This window comes from Oncorhynchus mykiss, chromosome 11, assembly GCF_013265735.2.
Source record: "Oncorhynchus mykiss isolate Arlee chromosome 11, USDA_OmykA_1.1, whole genome shotgun sequence".
Lineage (NCBI taxonomy): Eukaryota > Metazoa > Chordata > Actinopteri > Salmoniformes > Salmonidae > Oncorhynchus > Oncorhynchus mykiss.
Genome location: NC_048575.1, coordinates 68037719 through 68050511, shown reverse-complemented (window position 1 = coordinate 68050511; position 12793 = coordinate 68037719). Strand labels below are relative to the sequence as shown.

At 42.0% G+C, this 12793-nt stretch overlaps 1 protein-coding gene across 2 annotated transcripts; it reads right to left on the bottom strand.

The window, feature by feature from the left end:
* Positions 1 to 2547: 2547 nt before the first annotated feature.
* LOC110536283 (VIP36-like protein) lies at positions 2548 to 9459 on the bottom strand. Of its 2 annotated transcripts, XM_021621998.2 has the most exons (9): positions 9227 to 9459; positions 7668 to 7786; positions 7183 to 7300; positions 6875 to 6957; positions 6650 to 6673; positions 6059 to 6220; positions 5849 to 5963; positions 5071 to 5190; positions 2548 to 4899 (listed from the first exon to the last, which is right to left on the bottom strand). In XM_021621998.2, the coding sequence occupies exons 1-9, from the start codon at positions 9429 to 9431 to the stop codon at positions 4757 to 4759; spliced, it is 1089 nt and encodes a 362-aa protein (XP_021477673.2). In that variant the 5' UTR covers positions 9432 to 9459; the 3' UTR covers positions 2548 to 4756. The 2 variants fall into 2 exon arrangements, with proteins under 2 accessions (XP_021477673.2, XP_021477674.2); XM_021621999.2 differs by lacking the exon at positions 6650 to 6673 and having other exon boundaries at positions 9227 to 9458.
* Between the last annotated feature and the right edge of the window lie 3334 nt (positions 9460 to 12793).

Genomic DNA, 12793 nt, shown 5'->3' with positions numbered 1-12793 from the left:
CTTGAATGTGGGGACAGCAGACTGGGATAGGGATTGATTGAATATATCCATAAACACACCAGCCAGTTGGTCTGCGCATGCTCTGAGGACGCGGCTAGGGATGCCATCTGGGCCGGCAGTCGAGAGGGTTAACAAGTTTAAATGTTTTACTCACATCGTCCACGGAGAAGGAGAGCCCACAGTCTTTGTTAACGGGCCATGTCGGTGGCACTGTATTGTCCTCAAAGCACGCAAAGAAGTTGCTTAATTTGTCTGGGAGCAAGACGTCGATGTCCGTGACGGAGCTGGTTTTCTTTTTGTAATCCGTGATTATCTGTAGACCGTGCCGCATACATCTCGTATTTGAGCCATTGAATTGAGACTCTACGTTGTCTCTATATTGACACTTTGCTTGTTTGATAGCCTTGCGGAGGGAATAACTACACTGTTTGTGTTCAGTCATGTTTCCAGTCGCTTTGCCATGATTAAATGCGGTGGTTCGCGCGTTCAGGTTTGCATGAATGCTGCCATCAATCCATGGTTTCTGGTTAGGGAAGGTCTTAATAGTCACAGAGGGTACAACATCTCCTATGCACTTCATAATAAACTCACTCACAGAGTCAGCGTATATGTCGATGTTATTGTCTGAGGCTACCTGGAACATATCCCAGTCCACATGATCGAAGAAATCTTGAAGCATAGAATCCGATTGGTCAACCAGCGTTGGATAGAGATAAGCCCGGGCGCTTCCTGTTTAAGTTTCTGCCTATAGGAGAGGAGCAACAAGATGGAGTCATGGTCAGATTTGCCGAAGGGAGGGTGTGGGAGGGCCTTGTATGCATGGTGGAAATTAGAGAAGTAGTGGTCCAGTGTTTTGCTCGAGCAGGTACATCAATCAATGTGCTGGTAGAATTTAGGTAGCCGTGTTCTCAAATTAGCTTTGTTAAAATCCCCGGATACAACAAGTGCAGCCTCAGGATATATGGTTTCCAGTTTACATAGAGTCCTGTGAAATTCTTTCAGGGACGTCTTTCAGGGCCACTAGGAGCGCCGCTTCTAGGTGAGCATGTTCTTGTTTGCTTATGGCCTTATACAGCTGGTTCAATGGGGTCTTCGTGCCAGCATCGGTTTGTGGTGGTAAATAGACGGCTACGAATAATATCTCTTGTTAGATAGTGTGGTCTACAGCTTATCATAAGGTACTCTACCTCAGGCAAGCAATATCTCGAGACTTCTTTAATATTAGACATCGCACACCAGCTGTTATTGACAAATTGACACACACGCCCACCCCTCGTCATACCAGCTACAGACAGAGTAGCTTCTCTGTCCTGCCGATGCATGGAAAATCACGCCAGTTCTATATCATCTGTCGTCGTTCAGCCACGACTTGGTGAAACATAAGATATTGCAGTTTTTAATGCCCCGTTGGTAGGATAGTCTTGATTGTATATTATACATTTTGTTTTCCAACGATTGCATGTTGGCCAATAGAATGGATGGTAGTGGGGGTTTACTCACTTGCCTACGAATTCTCAGAAGTCAGCCCGACCTTGGCCCCCCTTTTCTCCATCTTTTCTTCTCGCAAATGACGGGGATTTGGGCTCATTCCCGAGAATGCAGTATATCCTTCACGTCGGACGCGTTAAAGATAAAATCTTTGTCCAGTTCGAGGTGAGTAATCGCTGTTCTGATGTCCAGAAGTTATTTTTTGTCATAAGAGACCGTAGCAGCAACATTATGTACAAAATAAGTTACAAACAATGTGAAAAAACGAACAAATTAGCAAAGTTGGTTAGGAGCTCGTAAAACGGCAGCCTTCCCCTCCGGTGCCATTCTTAATAGCCAAAAAGCACATGGAAAAGGATATTTAAAGCCACATTTCAAACCACCTTCATAGGTGGTTTAAAGTCGGATACAATCCTGATTCCTGGCCATGCAACTCCTGTCTGAACGGTCAAATCTGATTTATTTGCCCTAAAGTGGTATTAAGACTGTAATTTGGCATATCTTGTTGCTTGCTAACTACTCTGTTGACAGTTGACAAGAACATGTGGTAGCTAACTAGCTTGTTAATTGTTTACAAACAAATTAGTGAATGTGCTAAAAAAACGAAACAGCCGCCTAGCTAGCTAGTTGACTCTGTGGCTAGACAAAAATGACTTGTTTGAAAGTTGGATCATCTTATCCTTTGAGGTTTTAAAAGTGTTCGTACACTATGATATTGAACATTCAAATCAACTGTGAAACGTCCATTGCAGACATTGTTGTCACCTTAGCTTGCTACATAACTTCCGAGTGTTAGGAAGCACCACCACCAAATCGGCCTACAACACTGCGCACACACCCGTCATTACTATGACAACTATTGTAGCCATGTCAGCAAATTACTGCTGGCTGAACACACACAAATCCGATTTGGTCATTTGTAACTTGCTGTTTGGACTGTCAGTATTCCAAAACAGATTTGAAAAACAAAACTGATTGAGCATTAAGCCCTGCAATGTGAACAAGGCTTAAGAGAGGTAAAAATACATGGCAAAATATGTTTCCAAATGGGCAAGATTATAAATGTTTTAGATTAGAAACGTTTATTCAAAAAGATTTGACACAGGAGCACTACAGTGCACATTCTCTTCATGTACACAAACAAGATAATATTTTAGTGGTAAATTTCAAAACTTCACATTTTCATTCCTCTGAAATAATTATTTAAATAGTAAAGTTTGAGTGGGTTTCTTCAAGATATCTTATGATGACAATAAATTACTGTCATATCACACAGCCCCAAACATAATTAACTAGAGACGTCAACATTTAATTAAGTAAACATTTTGTGTGAAAACAGCACATCGAGCCCCATCCATTCGGGCTTCGTTATGAACAAACAGAAATACACCGCTGGAGGGTCTCACATACGACTTTTGACCTCCTATAAACTGACATATCCTGGGTCGTATTCATTAGTGAAAACCATAGCAAAACTTTTTGCAATGTTAACCGTTTACCTAAACCGTTTTACTCAGTGGCATAGTGCAGTTCAAGGTCCAAATAAGCAGTATTATAGCTAATCTCATGGTATTTTACACATTTCGCCATGAGGCCGAGATAAAATGTGCTACGCCAGTGGTTTTACTCCAGTTTGCACTAATGAATAGAATACAACCGCAGTGGAGGCTGCTGAGAGGAGGACGGCTCATAATATTGTCTGGAATGGAATGGCATCAAACACCTGGAAACCATGTGTTTGATGTATTTGATACCATTACACTCCAGCAATTACTACTAGCCCGCCCTCCCCAATTAAGGTGCCACCAACATCCTGCGAACCCAGGTAAGGCACCAGGAAATAAGTGGCTGGAGAGGATCGGTAATGTAGCTTTGTAAATTAGATTACAAACTAAGGCTACTTATTTAGGGGTTACAGTTCAGCCATACCCAACAGAACCACCATTCCTACACAACCACTTCAGATAACTCAGTTCACATTTGAGGCTCAATGTGGATGGTCAATGTGTAGTTTTTCATTACAGGGTAAAAACATGTCAACATAGAAAACAACAAAAACACTCACAGATCAACAACACACAATTGATCAATCATAAAGGTCAAATAAAAGGTTGACATTTGTTGGTGTACTAGACAAACAGTTACTTCAAATCGAGTTAACACAAACACTTAATTCATTACAATAAATATATTCGCCACATGTGAGACGATCTGTTTCAATTAAGTGCTTGAGATAGTTGTGTGCTTGACACAATGGCTGGTAAACAACGGTTTGTTAACTTAAAACCTACAAAGGAGGGTTGAGAGTCTCAGAGAAAACGGAGTGTGTAACTTTGATCAAACAAATGGGAGTGGCATCCAATGACCTGCACAGTACGATATATCGATGGTAGTTACAGCACAGCACTACAGAATTGTCAAGGGCTAGAGGCTAGAATTGTCAACTAGAGGTTGTGTGTGTACATAGTGATTCATGGGCCTGTATTCAAAAAGTTACTGCATTGATCTAGGATCAGCTCCCCCGTCCATATAATCTTATTCATTACCATCTAGAAGGCCACACCTACTCGGAGATGCTTTGTGGATATGGGCCCTGATCTTAAACTGGCCCTAGCTAGGCACTTAAGTTCAGAACAATTATATCTCTCATTACACAATTATTGTGGCAGCTTAATATAATACTTCTTGTGGGCGTTTCATGTCAGTGCAAACACTTCTGTGTCTCAACGGCAGAACATGACAGCAAGGCTATAGTGCAATACCAACCACAGAGCACTATTCTCACAGCCATCATGCACATCACACAGCGAGTGCAGTGTGCTGATGACAGTGTCAGCGATTCACAGGTCATGGTCTCCTTTCCTACGATAGCTAACTTCGGCATGTGTTCAACACGGAGGTGAAATAAAGGGCAACAAAGACAAATCTCACAGTATTAAAAATGAAAAGGGTCACATTTGATTTATTTTGGCTGAGATAGGTTCATTTCTCTCAGTTGAGGTATTATTGAAGTAAGGGGATTGTTATGTAGTAAAGCTATGTATGGCAGACAGCATGTTGGTTGTATGTTGTTTAAAAATCTATGTGCTCCTTCACAGGCTCTTGCGCTCCTTCACAGATTATCCCCCTCTCTCAGACAGCATCCCAAATGCCACCCTATTCCTTATGGAGTGCACTACTTTTGACTAGAGCTCTATAGGCCCTGGTCAAAAGTAGTGCACTATATAGGGAGCCATTTGGGATGCTGACGGACTATCCCTCTCTCCTCTCAGTAGAAACGTTTGCGGCTGTTTTCCTTCCAGCGCCCGTACATGACGACCGCCACCACTCCCAGTACGAAGACACCGATGATGGAGAAGACTATGGTGAAGAAGAGCTGGACTCCACTCATCCCCTCCTCTTGCACCTCCACTGTAATGAAAGACAAACACAATCATGAAATTAAGACATTAAAATCAAATGCATTAATTGAAATAGACAGGCAAAAACAATTATCACACATTTTCTAAAACAAACAATTTCTGCAAAAACAATTAAATGATGCATGCAAGATGTGAAAACCTTGCCATTGTATAATCTTACCTTTATTCAATTGCTCAAAGTTATCAACACTGGGGACAGTGAGCTCTTCCTCCTCCTCTTCCTCCTGAGGACGCTCCACGGTCAGCTGGTACAGCTTCATAGAGATCAGATCATGGTTGTCTTGGAAACGACAGGAAGGGAGAAATTAATACAATTCAACATTCAGAATATTTCCTAATACATTTTTTACATTTCACACTTTATTCAGACAACTGGAAAAAGAGAGGGAGACAGGAACAGAGATCACATTAGGAAGGGTGGAGGTGGGGATCGAACCCAGGACTTCAGCATTACCGCTACACCACGGGCTTTCCACCATTCTCCATTCAGAATTGACATAGATCTGATTAGTATGAACTTATCAGATTCTAAAAATATTTGAGAATAATGCAGATAGTGAAACACAAAGACAGTAAGTATTGTTCTGAGACGTTCAGACAGAAGACCAGACCAGTCCCTGACAGGTCTCCAGTAACAGAGACAGTGCTGTTCTGAGATTTTGGACTCCTGAGTGCCGCAGCGGTCTAAGGCACTGCACCTCAGTGCTTGAAACATCAATACAGACACACTGGTTCAAATCCAGGCTGTATCACAACCGGCTGTGATTGGGAGTCCCATAGGGCGGCGCACAATTGGCTCAGCATTGTCCGGGTTTGGCCAGTGTAGGCCATCATTGTAAATAATAATTTGTTCTTAACTGACTTGCCTAGTTAAATAAAGGTAAAAAAAAAAAATAGAACAAATAAAAAGATGTTCAGACAGTGGACCAGATCAGTACCTGACAGGTCTCCAGTAACAGAGGAGGCTCCAAAGAAGTAGCCCTGAGGCAGCCGCACCCCTGGAAGGTCCAGACAGTCCCGCCACTGCTGTTTCCCATCAACATCAATCTGTATCTGTAGGACATGAGGTCAAACATAGGTCAATATGTTACTAAATGCTAACAGCCACCTTTTACTTTATTAAATGTGGTGCTGTGTGTTTCTCTCACAGTCAGTCTGTTTTTGGTGTATCTGATGAGGAGGAAGGTGTCATGGGGAATGTTGCGCACTAGGGCCGTGCACCCGCCAAGCTCCGTAGACTGGCCATCACGATCGTGCTCATATGCCAGAGTCCCGTTTCCCACCATACCTGACACGTATGGAAACACCCTCTGCAGAGACAAACAGAAGTAGTTGTGATATGCCAGGTGTTTGTCATTCAGTGACCTGAGACACACTTGTTACATCTAAAAAGGCACCCTATCCCCTAATAGGGCTCTGGTCAAAAGTAGTGCACTATGTAGGGAATAGGGTGCCATTTCAGACACAACCATTGACTAAATGCATGAAGTTCTGCCAGTTATATCCTCAGGGAAACAGGAACAACTTCTGACACTCGTCTTTCGACGTACCACATATTGCACAAAATGGATGAGAGTTGAGACATGTCACCCATCAAACAAGTCAGAGACACGTAAATGATGTGTGATGGCCAACATGAATGGGACAGGTTGTGGTGTGATGAGGTTATAAATAAACAAAACATACAATTCAATTCAGGGGAAAATGACTGGGCTTGGCTGATAGTTTACTGTAGCTACCTGAGTTGAAGGGCTGTACTTCTTCTGTGTGTCCAAGAGGGAAGCAAGGTAACACAGGTCGTAGCATAAACACAACACTGTACACCCAAACCAATTACACACAATCAGTGTTTGGGAATAGACACATCCCCATAATAAATAAATGTTGGGCTGTCCAACTGAGTGAGTGAGTGTAGGCTATTTGATCTGAGTAGGGGGATTGGGCAGAGGGGGGGATTGGAGTACCTCATGGTTATTATTTTCATTGGGGTAGGTGTCCAAAAATACTCCAAGGCCGGTGAAGAGGTTCATGTTTCCAAACACAGGACCTGCAAGTGTTAAACCCCAGCAGTCAACACTTTAGGGAGGCAATTCTGACAGCGTTGTAATATTAACAACACTAGAGACTTGAATCTTTTAACCTTGGTGTGCATCCAAAATGGCACCCTATATTACCTATATGGGGCACTACTTTTGAACAGTAGAGCACAAAGGAGGACAGGGTGCCCTTTGGGAAACCCTGGTTTGTGTGTTAGACAGTGCAAGCGCAGTACCTGTCTGCATGCGTTCTTTGGTGTACCACAGAGCCATTCCATCTCCATTCAGGTTCTTCTTCCCCTGGCCATGGATCTTAAAGTGCACCTGCAGCTCCCAGTCCCTCAGGTAACAGGGCTGTGGTAGGAGACCATACAGGCAGACATAGACAGTACAGTGAATGAGGAAAGGCAGGTTGTGGCACGGCATGTTACCCGAGTGCTCTCTGTCATAATATGTTCAAATGCTATGTCCTATATAGAGTAGTACATGTAGTCAGAAAGAATAGGCCTAATTTATGCTAGTGTTACTACAAATGAGGTGAAGTGATTGCCATAATTTGTGGCGTGACTGCTAAGCCTATAGGTTGCACGGCAGACTACAAACTATGATGTTAGAGTTCTTAACAATACAGCGACGTATGAGTCTTGGGTTGTTCAAGGATAAGCAGTAGTGTGCTGGTGGGTGCTGGTATCTACTTGGGGATGGAGAGCGCTTAACTCACAATGCGGCTCCAAACTGCTCCTTGTCTGCTCTGCAAGTCAGGGGTCAGTCGCACATGCTCAGTGGTGATTATGGCGTTGCCCATCAGGTCCCAATGGGAGGAACTGGAGGAGCCCACCCCTACCCAAACAAACACAATCAATCCCTATGCATAACTTGATATAGGCATCTTTGTCCAGTGGTCTCACCACTGTATCACAGCAATGTGAGAATATTGTAGCTCACCTTTGAGAACAAATCACAATCTTTGTCCTTTATATATACAGTACCAGTCAAAAGTTTGGACACACCTACTCATTCAAGGGTTTTTCTTTATTGTTACTATTTTCTACATTGTGGAATAATAGTGAATACATCAAAACTATAAAATAACACATTTGGAATATTGTAGTAACCTAAAAAAGTGTTAAATCAAAATATATTTTATATTTGAGATTCTTCAAAGTATCCACCCTTTGCCTTGATGACAGCTTTGCACATTCTTGTAATTTTTGGCACATATTTTTTCAATATATTTGTCTTTATTATTTTCCCTTAACCCTACCCACCCCTCTTAATTGGAGTAAACTAATGGACAACACTTAGGTTCCTACTTCAAGTTTATACATACTATTTACATTTTACAGACCCAATGCACTTTACAACAGTTAACTTTCGTTTGTTTTTAATCCCACCCTTCAGCTACCATCAACCCCTCCCATCCAGCTTGATTTCTACATTGACATATATTTTTAACTGTGCTGTTTCACAAAAATTCAAAATATAAATTTCTCAGACACAGCATATTTTACATTTGTCATCTTGTTGTTTTAAATCTCACCCTTCAGAGCCACTCAAACCTTCCCATCTATCCCCCAACACCATCAATTTATTTTATTTGCCATATATTTTTCAACACTGCTGTGATGTTTCACAAAAGTTCTGAACCTTTCTATTCTAAATGTTTCTACAGATTGTAAATTAAAGAGGAATATAATAATACTTTTAGCAAAATGTTTTTGATCGACTGAGTGACTTTTTAAATCACCGTGTAGTGCTATCTGCAAAGTTAGCTCCAGGTAAATGTTGCACTTCAACCGAACTGTCCTTTTTAGAGGGATCAATGCAGAAGCTACATTTGTAAAATACCTAGTTTCCTACCCATAATGTCATCATTAAAATGGTTGTTTATTGTGGTGATCCACCTTGGATAACACAATTCTCTACACATTTACATAACTACACCGTATTATTTTACTATCAATAATCTACCACCTTCCCGTATTGGGAATCATTGCGCAATAAATGCAATCCAATGAAGGTGGTGGCACTTGTTAGCTAGGTGGGTTAACACTATACTGCCAATACCCATATCGCAACATTAGAGACAATAGCGAATGCTAGCTATGCAGTAAGTTCTTTCTGATTAACTCAATACTGGTTTTGTAGAAGACAAATGTCAATATTTGTATACGTTGTCTGGAAATCAAAAGATAAAATCATTATGAAACCAAAACAGGTCGCAGCAAAGAAGAACGCGAAGGGGGAGAGATTTTCGACAACACCGGCAAAAGACGTTACCTTGGTATGGTTTGGTAAGCGAGTGCTCCCTTTTTAAAAAGTCATCCATTTCGTAGCCATCGTCTGCCAGACACTGCCACGTTAAAATAAGGACAATCGTAAACAGACATGTTAATTTATGATTGTATCGCTGATTAAACATTAAATCAAATATCTGAAAACTGCTCAACCGAAAACAATTAGACTTGCTCATGGTGGCGGCCATTCTTCTTCTTCGGTGGTTTATCTGCGGTTGCCATCCAATTTTATGATGCATTACCGCCACATACTGTACTGGAGTGTGGGCCAGAGACATGAAGAAACGAAATGCTACCTATTTTTTTATATAACCTTTATTTAACTAGGCAAGTCAGTTAAGAACAAATTCTTATTTACAATGATGGCCAAACCCGGGCGACGCTGGGCCAATTGTGCGCCACCCAATCACAGCCGGTGATGCAGCCTGGATCCTGCCAGCGGTTTCTCTTTAAAAAAATATTTGAGACTGTATCTAATGACGTTATACTCAGCATGCTCTTTAAACTAATTTCCTGTATCCCCTTCTCCCTCATACAGGATCTCAGCCTCTCTCTTTCCCTCTCATACTGCCCACACTGTATGCTCTGCTGTCTCTATTTCCTGGCATTAACCACATTTTCCTGTTGGATCCTTTCCAATCACATTTAAAGTCTTATTCATCCGGCTGTGTCCCACCCTTAGTCTTATGAAAATAGCCTCCTCTCTTCTGTCTCTTCCTGCCGTCCCCTCCTACCCAACTTGACGTACCAGTAACTAGAACCATTCAACGCTGGTTTGACCAATCAAAATCTAAGCTTTAAGATTGTTTTTATCACACGGATTGGGATATGTTCCGGTCAGCCTCAGAGTATAACATCGACCTATACACTGACTCGGTGAGTGAATTTATAAGGAAGTGCACTGGAGAAGTCGTACCCACTGTGACTATTAAAACCTACCCTAACCAGAAACCGTGGATGGATGGTGGCATTCGCGCAAAACTGAAAGCGCAAACCACCGCATTTAACCATGGAAAGAGGTCTGGGAATATGTCTGAAGGCAACCAAACAAGGCAAGGCAATCAAACAAGCGAAATGCCTGTACAGGGACAAAGTGGAGTGGCATGACACAAATAATTTTTCCAACAATTGTTTACAAACAGATGATTTCACTTATAATTCACTGTATCACAATTCCAGTTGGTCAGAAGTTTACATACACTAAGTTGACTGTGCCTTTAAACAGCTTGGAAAATTCCAGAAAATTATGTCATGGCTTTAGAAGCTTCTGATAGGCTAATTGACATCATTTGAGTCAATTGAAGGTTTACCTGTGGCTGTATTTCAAGGCATACCTTCAAACTCAGTGCCTCTTTGCTTGACATCATGGGAAAATCAAAAGAAATCAGCCAAGACCTCAGAAAAAAATTGTAGACCTCCACAAGTTATCCTTGGGAGCAATTTCCAAACGCCTGAAGGTACCACGTTCATCTGTACAAACAATAAGTATAAACACCAAGGGGCCACGCAGCCGTCATACCGCTCAGGAAGGAGATGCGTTCTGTCTCCTAGAGATCAACGTACTTTGGTGCGAAAAGTGCAAATCAATCCCAGAACAACAGCAAAGGACCTTGTGAAGATGCTGGAGGAAACAGGTGCAAAAGTATCTATATCCACAGTAAAACAAGTCCTATATCGACATAACCTGAAAGGCCACTCAGGAAGGAAGAAGCCACTGCTGCAAAACCGACATAAAAAAGCCAGACTACGGTTGGGGACAAAGATCATACTTTTTGGAGAAATGTCCTCTGGTCTTATGAAACAAAAATAGAACTGTTTGGCCATAATGACCATGTTTGGAGGAAAAAGGGGGAGGCTTGCAAGCCGAAGAACACCATCCCAACCGTGAAGCACGGGGGTGGCAGCATCATGTTGTGGGGGTGCTTTGCTGCAGGAGGGACTGGTGCACTTCACAAAATATATGGCTTCATGAGGAAGGAAAATGATGTGGATATATTGAAGCAACATCTCAAGACATCAGTGAGGAAGTTAAAGCTTTGTCACAAGTGAGTCTTCCAAATGGACAATGACCCCAAGCACACTTCCAAAGTTGTGGCAAAATGGCTTATGGACAACAAAGTCAGGGTATTGGAGTGGCCGTCACAAAGCCCTGCCCTCAATCATATAGGAAATTTGTGGGCAGAACTGAAAAGCGTGTACGAGCAAGGAGGCCTACAAACCTGACTCAGTTACACCAGCTCTGTCAGGAAGAATTGGCCAAAATTCACCCCAACTTATTGTGGGAAGCTTGTGGAAGGCTACCCGACACGGCAATACACTCAACTAGTATTTGGTAGCATGTAAACTTCTGACCCACTGGGAATGTGATGAAAGAAATAAAAGCTGAAATAAATAATTCTCTACTATTATTCTGACATTTCACATTCTTAAAATAAAGTGGTGATCCTAACTGACCTAATACAGGGAATTTTTACTAGGATAAATTGTCAGGAATTGTGAAAAACTGAGTTTAAATGTATTTGGCTAAGGTGTATTTAAACCTCCAATTTCAACTATCTTACATTACTCATATCATATGTATATACTCTGTTTTATACCATCTATTGCACCTTGCCTATGCCGCTCGGCCAACGCTCATCCATATATTTATATGTACATATTCTCATTCACCTCTTTTAGATTTGTGTGTATTAGGTAGTTGTTGGGGAATTGTTAGATTACTTGTTAAATATTACTGCACTGTCGGAACCAGAATCACAAGCATTTCGCTACACTTACATTAACATCTGCTAACCATGTGTATGTGACCAATACAATTTGATTTGATTTGGAACTTTCCGAATAACTTGGAATAAATGTCTGCCCTTAGTGTCTCTATTCCATTACTCCTGCCATCTCGGCACCACCACTTTTTACCTCTGCCTTGCTCATTGAAACATTCATATCCCCACTACTAAGTGCTTGTTTAGTCAGTACCCCTATCTGTGTAAATGGTCACAAAATCCTGATATACAATATCCAGATGTCTATTAAATTAATCAGATGGATCAACCCCCTCCCTATCTTTCCGTAGTCTCTCCAACACTTCGAGATCAACTACTGGAGGAGGGGTTAGCCATGGTGGGTTCACAGGAATAACTGCCGTGGGGCTAAACTCCCTTCCATAGCGTCCCATCTCTCTCGCCTGGGTATTACCCACCCACCCACCCACCCAAAGCTCATGTTCTGTCCTCTCTCATGTTCCCAGCATATTTGTAGAATCCCTTTCGCAGGATGAGACACCCATGTCCCTGTAGGTTGATCCAACCAAGCCCAACACTTCTTCCCTGTCAAACAGAGCATAACATTTAGCACCTTCTTACACTTTCCCACCACTCTCTAAATGTGTTCTGCCCAGGTCAGCCTAGAGTCAAAGTACACCCCAAGGAACCTGAAGGCCCCCACTGATGGCAGCCATCTTGCTCCTCCTACTTCAAAAACAAGCCTGTGCACATTTCTCATTGGATTTTTTGTTTTAAGCCCTTCAACCATTGGTTAAATCAACTGCCCA

Bases quoted from the DNA above. Each gene is read 5' to 3' on its own strand.
- LOC110536283 (XM_021621998.2), bottom strand. From the start codon at position 9,431: ATGGCCGCCACCATGAGCAAGTCTAATTGTTTTCGGTTGAGCAGTTTT. The intron at 7,787-9,226 runs GTAACGTCTTTT...TTGTTTGGGTAG, and splicing joins GCTTACCAAACCATACCAAG to GGGTGGGCTCCTCCAGTTCC. The intron at 4,900-5,070 runs GTAAGATTATAC...CTTTCATTACAG, and splicing joins CTTTGAGCAATTGAATAAAG to TGGAGGTGCAAGAGGAGGGG.